Genomic DNA, 14,046 nt, shown 5'->3' with positions numbered 1-14,046 from the left:
AAGTGCTTACTCAAACAGCTCCCATGCATAAAGAGGTAGCAGTTCCACGCATCACTTAATTTTTGTTATTGAGTGACATCCTCAATTAGATTTCACCTGAGTCTTGTGGTTTCTGACGTCTTGAGTCCTTTTTCAGAGCTCATTATAAAAGCAATGGGATTGTACGTCCATGGTGTCAGCAGGTCCAGTGCGTTCTGGCTAAGAAAGTGGGCTAAAGTAAACTTCAGCCTGTGGTTAAGGAAGTCCCCACAGGGCTGAGAGGCTTCACTGTTCAATTCCTCAAACCAACCCCATTCGTCAACCAATAAAAACAGGGTTTTATAATCTTGTAAAGCCAAAAAAAACTCACTACTTTGTCTTTCTTCTTCACTGGCTGGATTAAATTTGGACAGAAAGCCCTTTTTTTAAATTCCATAGATCCACATTTATTTTTCTTTGGATCTGCCCAAAATGACACACTCATACTGTAAATATCAATTCCCCAAATATGATTATTTATGTTTTTATCAAGATCTTTGAATTATTCTCTCAGAAATCTATGGAAATGTTGCAAAGTGAAAAAAAGAAAGAAGCCTAGATCTGCTCCCAGATCTGAGTTGGGTAAACCTGCTAACTGACAGATAGACAAACAAATGCTGGCAAAAATGTAACTTCCTGTGCAGACATAACAAACTAAAATATAAGGATGCCTTTATGTCAAGTAACAGGCCATTCTGACATTGAATCACTGACTGGAAACAAAGGACGTGCAGATATACGATTATATTCTGACAGACATAGCTGGCAGAATGAAAACATAAAGTTAAAATAACCTTGTGATAGACCTAAACTCTGAATTCATCAAATTATTAGTCACCTGCAACGATTCCAATTTAGCTACGACTGTTTTCTACCAAATGGAGAATACTCAGCTTGACTCAGACTGATTCCTGTCATGTCCTACAATCAGGGTGTGTTCACTTCAGCAAGGTGGGAGCTTTCATTCTTTCAAATTAAGTCTATCAATGTTTACTGTGCTCCTGCAGTCACATCACCAAGCCACAAATTTGGAGTGGTCCATTTGGACCCACTCTGACCTGTGTTTTCCTCCAAAGGTCTCTCGGTGGTGGGCTCTCATACTGATAGTACCTGACAAATGTTTGCCCTGACATACCATTTCACCTCCTCCCATCTCCCCTCATTCTCTTCCACATGCCTAAGCACTTTAACAACACTGGCCTCGAGGCTTTCTCTGGCCTGGCTGAATTGATGGAGCCGGGGTCCGATAGAGCAGAACAATCTGCAGAGTTTTTTTTCCCTTTTTTTTCTGGAAGGCAAAACAAGGAGAAAAAGGAGAAAAGCAAACAGAGGGGAAAGATTTTTAGGAGTCAGATAAAAGACATGTGTTTGTTCTGCTCAGGGATTATCTCATTATTCTCCATTTTCAACAGAGACAAAGATTAGTACCAAACATTTCCTATATCAGAAGTGACAATTAGCCCATTTAATGCATGTGTTATGTGGGCCTGACATTCTTTCATCCAATCGCTTTGCACTAATTTCAGTCTTTCCCTTATATTTCTTGGCTGATAATTCTCACTTTATTTCCATTAAGTTTTGTTTGTTCACAGTGATCTGTTGCTCTAATTTATTTGAGCTGTCAGTTTAAATGATGTGGCATGCCGACACAGCCCAGCAAATAGATGCCCCCCCGCTCCCCCCTTTCCTCTTCTCCTTTTATGGAGAGCTGCCCTAGTTTTTTCTTCTTTTTTTTTTACAGGGAATAAGAGGGAAACATTACAAGTAAGGCGGCGACATCGGCCCCCTGGTGGCCATGCTCAGGGACCAGATGTCCTGTCAGAGAGATGCCGGCCCTCACCTCCAGGGAGCTCTGGGTTGAAATCTGGTTCATGTCTCAGTGGGTGTGCACCCCTGCTTCTGTTGCATCATTAATTCAGGGATAACTGATTGTGGAAGTATTAGGTCCCTTGCTCTTTCCTTTTTTTTCTCCCCATTGTGGTCGGCTGCATAATAGAACTTTCTCATTCAGACATTTTTTTAAAGGACCCTCTTTTTGGATTCACTCCCTGTTCTGTTATCCCCATTCTCATGGTCAGGTACTTTGTCGTTCAAATTACCCTGATGCATGTTTTACATCCCGAGAACACTGTAATTTTAAAACCATGATAACCACTGACAGAAAAGGGCAATTGAACAACCCTGCCATAGTGTAATTGCGGTAAGATTGCAGGGACACCTACGCAGACTTATGAAGGAGGCTTGACCTGCTAGGCCTAATGTAAGTGACTATACATTTTAATTTGTCATCTCTGCAAGGATCGAAAGAATTGGCATGAGTTTTCACAAAATCAATATTCTGCTAAATGGAATCAAGATTTGCTCTTTTTTGTTTTCATGCAATTTCAGTGTTTGACAGATGCCCAGCTATACGCGCTGTGGGAGGTACATGTCCTTTCCCTTGCAGGAGGCCTTCGAGGAAATGCGATCACAAAGAGGACCCCACAATCTTCACTTTATTTTTTTCTCCATTTCCAAGCTTTGAATGCTGCCTTTAGCTCTCATTCTGTCCTGTTCTCCTTTAGTACAAGGTGGCTGCTGGTTTTTGGAGATGAAAGTCGCTTGTTTGGCAGCCTTCAAACAGTCACAGTACTCTGAAAGTCACTTGAATTCCAGATATGTTCATTCGCCATTTTATATCCAATATGGAGGTGCTGATCAAAAGGATCAGAGCTGACGGAGAAGCTAAAAGATGTCTGCTTTGGAGTAAACAACAACAGTACCAATTCCCAGCCACACTCTAAACTCTCTTTCTAAGAATTGTCCTTGAGCTAATGCTGCAGAACAGATATATCATTGCTTTTACATTTTGGAAAGTGGTTTCAACACTCGTAATACTTACTAATAGCTATTTTTGCTTTATTCGTCCATACAATCATATATTAAAGTAATCCATTAAACTTATTACTGTATATGACATGCGAGGCAAAAAATATATCCCAGAAGAGAAATATGAAGCATTAAGCCATTACAGGGAGCTTGCAGATGAAGACTGACAGCAGACTCCAAGCCATTAACTCTCCACTCAATGTGGAGCACACCCATGTGGAGAAGACTCTTAGGGCTGCAGGAGATCCAACATAAATTTATGAGATAGATGTTTCAAATGAGGCCACGTTGGAGTGTGTACAGCTGGGTCTGAGCAAATTGCATCTTTTAATGAAAGCCTTGTTAATAATTAACGCCTGTAACCTGGGGAAAGTTTAGGGGCCAGGCGCTGAAGGTGATGAGGGGATTGGTGACACCTTTGAACATCCCACTGTGCTGCCATCATCTTTAGATGCCCTTCTGAATTTTTAATGCCCTGCTGTGCCCGTGTCACACAGTTTTGGGACAGAGGCATTAACTTCTCCCATCAAGAAATATAAGCTAAAAGTCACAGTGGGGTATTTTTTTTAAATTATAATACAAATCTCTGCTGTTATAACTACCCCTGTCGAAAACAAACAGCAGAGTCCTTTGAAAAACCAGTGAGTGGTAGGTTGAACCAATGCTGTTTAGAGGAAGATATGCAAACAATGTGAAGTAATAAAATTAGCATACAACGAAAGTGGGGAATAATCACATTTGTGCTTGTTCGCACACAGGCACAAATACTCTACTCAGACAACAAATACACTGGCTCTACGGATTAGGGCTGCAAGACGCAGATATCTTTTAATTTGTGACAACAATGCTCGTCCTTTTGATATTTCTCTCTTTCTTTTTGATTTCTTTGTTGTTCTCTATTCCCCCTCACTTCTTTTCCAAAGAACTAGATATTTGTGTTTACCTTGGAAGGCATTGTGTTGTCATTACCATCAGCTCTAGGCTATTAAATAACAGTGCCTTTCAGCAGCAAGAAAATCCTCTCGTCATCCCAGAAAGACCCAGAGCAGGATTTTACATAAATGCTACTTTGCGCTTCCAAAGCGACTCCATAAAATCCTTGAGATGCAGACCATATTTTCGTGTTATGTCTCTCTATATATTTGTCCCATGCTTCAGTAGCGAACATTGCAGTCCACACATCCATTAGAAAAATAATGTTACATAAAAACAAAGCATGATCGAATATAGATTTCATATATCACATATCGAACCTCAGCAGAGATAAGTGCTTTCAGGGAGACTACAAATCTAGAAAATAACGCCGCTGGCATTTTCCCCAAAATGCCTCATAGTTATCAGTGATCAAATGGGACCTAAATTGCAGCAGATCTAAGCACTGAGCTTCTATAAACTAGATATAGCTGTGATGATGACACTGTAGGGTGACCAGGGCTCCAGAAATGTATGGTCCATTAACTGGTCCTACTTCCCGCTCTTAAAAAGAAGATGAGTTGACCATGGTGGACCTGCCTTTGCACCATACCCATTCTCGCCCGATGTTCATTCTTCACAGGGCGCTGTCCACTCATCTGTCATTACATGGCCCCTTTCTCTAGTAACATTATCGCTTTAGATAAGGTTTCAATAAACTGCGCATGGCTTTTAGGGCTCTCTCTAATCCAATCTCTGATGCGGAGTCTGTTCATCATCGTGCACCGCAGGCATTTTCTGTGTCCCTGTGCTCTTCGTTGCCCAGGAAGTAATGGATGGCCTTGCCCTTGGTTTACCCAAGGCCTTCCTCTTCAACTGTTTGTCTTCAGGTTGTCTCAAATGGGTCTGCACTGTGGTATTTTGATTTGATTAAATCAGGTTTAAAAGGTTAGAGACGGAGGGAGGCGAGGGGTTTGCCCTGCCCAGTTTTGCGAACCAGTCCTCCTGTCATTTTGCATTGGGCAGTGGCCAAAGGAAAGTGGGAAAGTGGAATGACTTCTCTGCTCTTTTGTGATTTGCTCTAATGTCCCCCAGGGATTGAGCAATGACCACTGTGAATTCCCCCAGGACGCCAGGCAGATTGAAACCCCTGCCAACAGATATGAAAGGATGGCAAATCATTTAAACTCCCCAATTTTCATTAGCATTTTTTTAATGCCCAGAATAGCCTCCACCATATTAAACTGCACTTGATGAAGCAAAATAAAAATCAGAGAGCGCGACAAGAGCTCTTCAACCTTCAAATCAGCAAAGTGAATATTGGAGTGGCCACTAAAAAATATTAATTATACATTAATACACTTTGTTTACTCTCTCAGGTTTCCGACATCGATTTGCGAAGCCGAGCTGATGAAGACAGGACTCATGATGAAAGAGGCATAAAGGCACTGAAAGGTGCTGTGTGACAGAAACCCACAACAGTGAAATAAATATAGGGAGTGCCTTTAGATGAACCTGCCTGTAACTCCACATTATAATTGCGTTTAAAAATAGGCTCTGTATTAAAGTGGGCAGAGTGAATCCCAGCAGAACCATATTAAAGAAACATCAGAAGCACAGGCTTACAATCAATACAATTATGTTCTTATATGAGGATATATTAATGTTTGAGGATCAATACAAACCCATACTCTAAGCATGTTATAGAGACTGTTTAGCCCCTAGTGCTTACATACTCCAGGGTTTCTTACCCGTTATTGTGCTTTGGTAATGCAAGTTAGGGCATGAAATGTGTGTTTTTGTGCGTGCATGCATGTGTGTGTTCAGTTGATGTCTTTCTGTAAAATGGCTCAACCAGATGAAGCTTTGCCTCGTAAACAACGCAGAGCCACCGGCCTGTCACTGAATTAGTCTGGAGACAAATAGAAGGATTTTCTATCAACATGCAAACCAAGCGCTCTGTGTCACAGGTTTCCTTAGACCGGGGTCAACTGCGCCCGCATCTCCCTCAACAAACATACAAATAGGAACCAAAGGAGTTGGCACAGTGCCATCATTAGTGGTCCTGAAAGAGTTTTTTGTGGGGGATGGGTGGCATGCAGGGCAGTTTCTGGCTAATATGCTAACACTGCAATCTCCACTAGTGAATGGACCTTTTTCAACCAATTGCTCAATTGTCTTAGTGGGACAGGCAGGTGGCCCAAAGCCTCATTTGGCATCTGGTGAAAACAGAAAAAAAAGAAATCACATCTACATAGTATATGGGAGTGGTGGGGGAGGGTGGCAGCATTAGACATTTTTTTCATTCACAAAGCTGCACATTCCTCCCTTGGCAGGTTTAAAAAGTTTTGGCTTGGATCTCCTGCCAGTTTGCGCTGCTATTGTGTTTGATGTGCTTTGCTGAATAAAACATCTTTTGGTATCAGGGCCAAATCAAATAGCCGTTCAAAAGCCATGCCTCTCTCCACTGGTGTCTGGGACCATAGAGAGAACTGTTTTCCTATCTGTTAATTAAAATAGAGGCTATCGAGCCCTTCCTTTTAGCAGCCTGGAAATCAGACCAATCAGCAAGCTCGTGTTTATTTGCTCTTGCAGATGGGTACCCCCACCCCCTTCCTGTTGAGGCAGATTTACAACCATCCTGAGACAGGTGCGGGTTCAGGCTACGGCTAGACATGATTTGGCCTTTACTTTGTGGCTAACAAGTGACTGCTGCAAATTGTTATGGCTGTGGTTTTACAAAGACATGGTTTTTAGGGTCACTGCTCTGCGCTTCATCAGAAGTTTAATTTCTCTTGTTGATTGTAGGTCAAATTGCATCAGCAAACTTTTGTGACAGTTGATAATGCCCCTTGAAGGCCCTACAATGAAAGAGGTCCCGGCACATTCAAATTTGCGAATGCCGCACTATCCATGGAGCACTGCTGAGCAAAATTTGACGTGTTTATTACAATGCAAATACACATACAAGGAAGGGGGTAATGCAGGAGGCACATCACTACAGTCCCAGTTTTGCAACTGTTTCTTAAGAGGGGAATCTAGTATGCTGGATTCCAGACACCGACAACAGTCTCACAGTTTGCTTGCAAATGGAAGTATCATACATGCTATCTATGGTCATTGTTGTTTTCAAAACATACACCACAGCTGTAATGGTAGAGACAGATCCACACTCATCCACAGGTGAGGAGAGTCTTTCCTCTCCAGATTCTGCTTGCACAAGTTAAAAGGATGATTTGCATTTATATTGCCATTCATTGCTTAAAGCCATAATTGTCCTGACAGAGACACAAATGCGCAGACGCCACACATACAGAATGTATGTGAAGTGTGCAGCACGAAAAAACATTGTGATGAATCATCGGCATGACAGTGTTGGGACAGGGAGAAACAGGGACAGAGAAGGATGAAGAAGGAAAAAAACAGGGGAGAGGAGGGTGAGTTCATCCAGGTGTACTATTGAGCTGTGCCAGAAACTTACCGCCAAACACTAGGAAGTCGTTATCAGATCAGCAACCCAATTCCTCAAGTGCCTCCTCTGCTGAAGCACCACATACATCTTCTCGCCTCTTTGCTAACACAGCCTTTCACAATCATGTGGATGCATTGGCTGCCTGGTTTAATCACAAACATTTCAAGCAATAGTGGGCCACATATCCTGACACCAGTTGCAGTGTTGTACTGCGACAAGGCTTTCATGTGATTTTGTCCAGCTTATAGCTGCCGATCTGCACAGATAGCACCATCCTTAAGAAAAATGGGACAGAGAGAGTCAGGCCAAGGCAATCAATCTATACATGGATGTTGCTTTGATGTACATTTTCGCCCGATTATCTTTAGCTATTTTTTGTTTTGTTAAACTGTTTTCGTGACAGAAGTTAAGTCACATCGGTGTCGCCCGTTCACCGTAAACACTGTACTGTACCGTGCACTGCAATTCTAGGAACCGACAGCTAACAAAAGCACAGCTGTGTATTTATATATCTTTCTTTTGTGTGTATTGAATTAGGAGTGTGCGTGCGCCTCCTTCTCAACTCAATGCTTCCCTGCAGCATACCTCCTGGAACAGGCAAACGTGTATGAAAATGCAGCTCCCATATCCCTGTGGTGAGAGCTCTCATTCAGTTTTTTTAAAAAGGGGTTAGGATATGTTAAGGCTGAACGTGAGGCCCAATGAACATACAAGTTAAACATTTCCTCAGTGTGACTGTTTTGAACAAAAGGCCTATTAATGCCTCCGACTTGCAAAGCAGGGATTTGACAAGAAAGGAACAAACTTCTCTTGCAGCTACAATGCCTGAACCCACCTTGTAGAGCACCTGTGTTGTACAAGCAATGACAGAACCCAGCAGTAAGTTAAAAGAATCCTATCAATCAAAATCTCGCCTTGGTAGAGACAAGATTTGCAGAGAAAAGACACAGTCGGGGTGAAACAACATCACCATTTTTCTTTCATCCCAGCTGTGGCTATACTTTGTCCTCTCCCAGGAAAAATAACACAGTGTGATCCGCAACTTCTCTACTTAAAACACCCCCACAACTGAACACACACAGCCCTGTGGGGCAGCCCTTAGTAGCTTTAGCCTGTTGTTTCCTGTGCATTAAACTGCAATTTAGAGGCCATTAATCCATCCTTTTAATCCGTCACCAAATAAAATCCTGACTTGGGTTAGTGAGGGCATCCACATGCTCACACATTTAACAGCTTTCCTGCGCAGTCTCATCTAAATTGACCACCTACGACTGTCTCTGTTGTGTCGTTCAGAGATAATGTCTCAGGGGATGGAAATGCGACAATAAAGAGTTGAATGAAGAATTGCAGCTGCTAACCCTGCCATCACAGGTGACCCAGTGATCACAACAGCATCTGGTTGAATAACTTAACACCGCCGCCCAACAGACATGTAATCCGGGATAATGCCCTTTTGCAGAGTGCTCCAATCTGGATAAATTCATCCCCGAGGAATGAGATCCAACGGCGGAGTCTCAGAGAGCGAGAGGAGATGAGGGGCTGGAGATGGGGGGGGGGGCTGATTGGTTGGTGCTAAAGAAAACTGTTGGGGCTTGGGAGAGGGTCTTCTGGATGCATAATGAAGCCCAAAAGTAAACAGCTTGATTTTGTTGACTGACTGCATGAGAGGAAGCAGATCATTGCCTGGGTTTCCAAGAAGACTCCAAACTAAGCATGCTGCTTTCCCTGGCTGACCTGAATCCTCAAAGACTCAAAACGAGGCTTTCATCCAGACTGCGGTTACTGGGGTATACGAAGATTGTACATCTTTATTTTGTGTAGTCTTTCAAAATAAACCATGAGCGTTGAGGTTTTACCACAAACACATAATCTCATATCATGGTTATTTCTATAATTAGTGATTTATTGATATATTTATTAATCAAACATTTGTATAGCCAACAACCAAACTCACTGTTTTCTCTCAAGGCACCAACCAAATGCGTCTTTGCCAAAACGGATTTTTTATTTTTCTTAGAAGCATGATCTCTCTTTAATTCCACAAGCACTGACAAACATTGGGACTTACAAGTTCCAGCTGTCCAGCGGCAGCCTCTCAGATTATTTATTCATATGTTTACTTATTACCATAAATATCCAGCCAGGCACTCGGCTCAGAGGGATTACAGTGGGATTAATCTATCGTGGCACAGAAATGAGCAGGGGTCACAGCGGCTGAGGTGACTTAAACTGGCTAGCCTTGATGGGACATGCAAACAAGAAAACAAACTGGATGCCACTGGGCCCCATCCTTGGCCGATGACATCATCCGTCACTCACTGTGTTTGCATAACATGATCCAGACAAGGTTGGAATTACCCAATGCAGCAGTAATGCACAGCGACTGGAAAAGTCGCATGAACAGGTCATTATGCCGTATGCCTATTAATTGCCAGACTTCTATCAGAATACAGGCAGCTACTAATAGAACAGTATGGCTTATGACAACATGCAAGAAAAATGTTGTATTGCTTTGTGCATCCAGATAGAATGGGAATAAATCAATTAATTACCTCTGAAATATTGTTGTCATAATCCGTGCATTAGACATAGGAGTCTTGCTTACAAATAACTATTCATAATAATGAGGCTGAAAATTGGCATTTCTGTTTGAGTAGAGTTGTGCAGTGTAATGGGCTGTATTTCTTTTTCTCTCTCTCTCTCCCCCCCCTTACTTTGGAGAAGTGAGAATGATTTTGCCGTCCATAAAAATCCACACATCCAAACATGACATGGAAAGACATTTAATTATACTTTGGTGGAGAAATATGTATCAAAGCCTGCCGCCCATGAAAAGCGGATTTAGAGTCGTCAGACAGCAGTTAATAGACAGCAGTAAATGAAATAAGGGCTGCTGGGGGTACTAAGATGAGCTTTCCAGGACTGAGAAAAAGCTTAGTCTGGCCGGGTGGCAAAATCAAGAGTTTCAACACCAGATATATGGGGGGGGAGAGATAACGACGGGTGGAGGGTGGAGATTTTTAAGAAGATTGGGATTTTATTCCTGTGCAGCGGCACTGCCCCTTGTGGACTAACCTTGAGCCAAAGATAGCCCAAGTGGAAAATATCCTTTTCCAAACAATACGAAACAAAACAACACTTCATCCCAGACAGTTTGTGTATTAATTTCACAAGGTGTCACTCAGAGAAAGAAAAGCAGAGAAGAAAAGAGGCAGAGAGAAAGGGACTGAGCTCTTACACTTAACATTGCCAATGTGAGATTATTCTCTAGCACATTTTCTTCAGAGTCTGGCACATCCAGTATAAGACTGTTCTTAAGCTGCCCTTCCTCCATTGGAATATAATGCTCTCACGTATTTCACCCTTTTCCCGACAGAGGCTAGGGTTCTCAATCACACTGCCTCTCACAGCAAAAAGGCAAAAAAGAGAAAACAGAAAAAGACAGGGAGCAAAAGAGGGATTGTTACTGAGACAGGGAGGGAGAGATGTGTCGCTGCAAGGTGAGGACTGAAATCATGAGCCCACAAGCCAACACCAGCGCTGTTGGACGATGTATCGACTGGATAGGTGGGGGAAACGGCGAAGCGGCGCTGTGAGAAGATGGACCGGGTCCTGTTCGAGTTTAGCCTGAGGTGAATATGTTCTCGGAGACTGTCTCCAAAAATTCTCCTGACTGGTGCCGTATCATCTGTCACTGCCAGGAGAGGTGACAGCAAAAGAAAAGGTGCCCTACATGCGCTACAGCACATTGGGGATGGACGGACTCCTCTCTCCCTCTTGCTCATTCTCTCATTTTCACGCTCTCTTTCTTCCGCGCGCTCTCTCGCAGGACAGCTGTGTCTAGGTATACGACTGCTTTGGCCACAATTCCCCTCTGTCCCCTTGTTCATAACAATTTGATTGTTTTCCGCAGCTTTCTGCTGACACCGGCTCGGCACATAAACAGAGCCGTAATTTGTACAACAACAGTAAGCTACAGGGAAGCACTTTTTTCTCCCTCGAGGCATGCATAGAGAAGGAGGGTTGTTATCCCCTGTTTACCTGGCAGGGAGAAGTAGTACTTTACTTTATGGTAATAACCCACTGTGCTGAAATGCACAGCAATCTCATCTCATTCCAGTCGTTGCAATCGTTTTCGTTGGTGCTATCTGAAATATGGTGTTAGTTGTTCCCAGAACTGGGGAAAAGCCTGTGATGGTATGTGTCTGAGTAAAAGTCCCAAACAAAGTGTGCTGCATGTCAATGAATCAAATGTGTTTTTTTTTTAACTGGGATGATATTCAGGCTATACACCTGCAAGAAATGGGATTAGAGAACCGTGCACACACACACAGTTGTACACAAACTCAGCAGATGTTAAGCAGGGAGGAGGAGAAGAAACTAATGACTGATTGAGCATCACAATAAGCACAGATGGTACAGAAATACTTGACAGTGACACCAGTGAGGACGTGACACAGTGAAGCAGCAGCATCAGGAAGAGTTACAGCATCTTAAGTACCAAGTCTGATGTCCTGTAACTGTCCTGCAACAGAAGTCATGACCTACAGAGAGAAAGCCTCCACTGCCCTATCCACTCTCTGGGTCAATTTGCTTGTGTCACGGTCTCTGGTCACACATCGGCAAAGAAAACAGACGGCGCCGCTCACAGAGTCCCTGGCAGAGATCTACAACTCTTTAAAGTGCAGGAGATGCTGAGAGGGAATTAGAAGCTTTATCACTCCCGTCAGTTGCAAATTGGTCTGTCTTGATATAATTATTTTCCCTCTGTTTCCACAGGAAAAATTAGTCAGCAGGAACATTTAATCACAGTAAATTGTTACACTTGATGAGTGGCATTTCTTTTTTCGTCCATTCTTTTCCGGTTTGTTATGGGCTATAAATCAACATGTGGAACAGCTCAATTCAGCCCCTTACAAAATGATCTTGTTTACCGAGTCTCATTTGTTGCCGCTGTGTTTGCAGCGTGATGCCGACTTTGAGCTGTCAATTTCCAGGCAACGTGTGAACAAACCGAGATCTATAATTGGAGGAGGCTGGGTTTTGCCTTTTTCCTGAGCTGTTCCTCATCCAAAGGTTACAAATCCCTCTGGGAAACTACAACACACACACAAAGATACAAACACCCGCATGTGCATTCACTCGATGCCCTCCTTAGGACGTAGTCCAGTTTGACAGGGTCAAACTTTGAGGGGAGGTGGCGGCTGTGTCATTGACCCTGACCCTCAGAGCGGAAACAAGGCGGCTTGCTTCGGAACAGGAATGACAAACACCCACTGTCTGATTCAGCCCCGTGAGCGTCCGTATATCACACCACAGAGGGACAGCTCAGCCTGTACTTTACTCACTTCCATTGTTTTCCAGAGACAACCACCTGGTGGCAAGCTGGGGAAACAACTAATCCATCCTCATGCTGTCCACAAACAGTCTGTCAAGGAATACAAATAACAACAGGCGATACTGTCCACGGGTCCAGAGATACCAGACTTTATTCACGAGTCTGAGGCTTTTTCTCCGCTTTTCTTTGGACCGGATCCCCCGTAGTTAAGACTCAATAGGGAAGGGCTGTCAGTTCAAAACAATGTGACTCAGGAGTGAACGCTTGACTGAACTGGACTATAGGGATAGAGGGCTGTGTGTGAGTGTGTGTGTGTGCGTGTGTGTTACAAGAATATCAAGCCCACAAAGGAAGTATTTAACTTGTCTGCTCTGGAAGCAATGACAAACTATACAAACAGGGAAAAAGTGCAGGGCTATTCAGCAGCTGCTTAACCCCCCCCCCACCCGGACAGCCACACTGACTTTCCCCTCTTTTGCGTAAAGACATAACAGTGCGCACGAGAGAGCCATATTATACACAGTTTGAAAATAACAAACAAGTAGCATGGTGGCACAAGCACAGACATCACGGCAAGAGATGGAGCCAGAGACGCACTTCCCAGCCAGCATGTCACACACAGCAATCAGACCAGGACGTTCAGAATGGGATGAATGAGCAACTTTAACGTGGGAAAACTCACCGTGTCCGGAGATCCACAGGAGCAGGAGGACCCAAGGGATCATGACTGGGGAGTGGAGAGGGCAAAACCTACAAAAAGCTGTGGGCGAGTGTGAAATTGAAGTTGGCAGGCACAGACACATGCACGAGACGAGACAGTGCCCCTCTGTGCTGTTGTGGCTTGGGGGGGTTCGAGGGGGTTTAAGGATGCTACAGTCCCTCAGTGATGTCTCCTTTTACCAGTGGAGGGCTGGTAGTCTGTCTCCGGTCCTCCTCTGCCTCCTTTTCCTCTTCTTCCTCTTCTTCTGCTTCCTCTTCTCCTCCTCCTCACTGTCTGTGTCACTCTTCGGAGTTGCCAGTGGTCGGCTCTGCCTCACACGCTGTCTTGTTGACGGGGAGCCGGTGGACTTAGAGCGCCTTCGCTTGCTGCTGACTCTGGAGCGCACACAGGCTCACTGTTTCTCTCCAGCTCGCACGGTTTCCCGTCCCCCATCCATGCTCAGTCTCCTCAGCCCCTCACTTACCCCTCTCTCTCTCTCTCTCTCTCTCTCTCTCTCTCTCTCTCTCTCTCTCTCTCTCTCTCTCTCTCTCTCTCTCTCTCTCTCTCTCTCTCTCTCTCTCTCTCTCTCTCTCTCTCTCTCTCTCTCACGCTCAACCACTCACATAGCAGACACAGTGAGGGGATAGAGCTCCTTAACTAGACTCCTCCCTCCCTCCATCCCTCTCTCTCTCTCTCTTCTCTCTCTTCTCTCTGGATCCCATCCTGGCTGTCTGTGGC

General features: G+C 44.0%; 1 protein-coding gene across 1 annotated transcript in view; it reads right to left on the bottom strand.

Moving 5' to 3' along the window:
• The window catches only part of kirrel3b (kirre like nephrin family adhesion molecule 3b), a 173,504-nt gene extending 159,712 nt beyond the window's left edge, over positions 1–13,792 (bottom strand). Inside the window, exon 1 of the mRNA XM_053422142.1 lies at positions 13,291–13,792. Coding sequence (XP_053278117.1) covers positions 13,291–13,411 — 121 coding nt within the window. The 5' untranslated portion in view covers positions 13,412–13,792. The remainder of the gene's footprint in view (positions 1–13,290) is intronic.
• Between the last annotated feature and the right edge of the window lie 254 nt (positions 13,793–14,046).

Source organism: Pleuronectes platessa, chromosome 5, assembly GCF_947347685.1.
Source record: "Pleuronectes platessa chromosome 5, fPlePla1.1, whole genome shotgun sequence".
NCBI classification, from domain to species: Eukaryota; Metazoa; Chordata; class Actinopteri; order Pleuronectiformes; family Pleuronectidae; genus Pleuronectes; species Pleuronectes platessa.
This window is presented reverse-complemented; position numbering and strand designations above follow the sequence as displayed.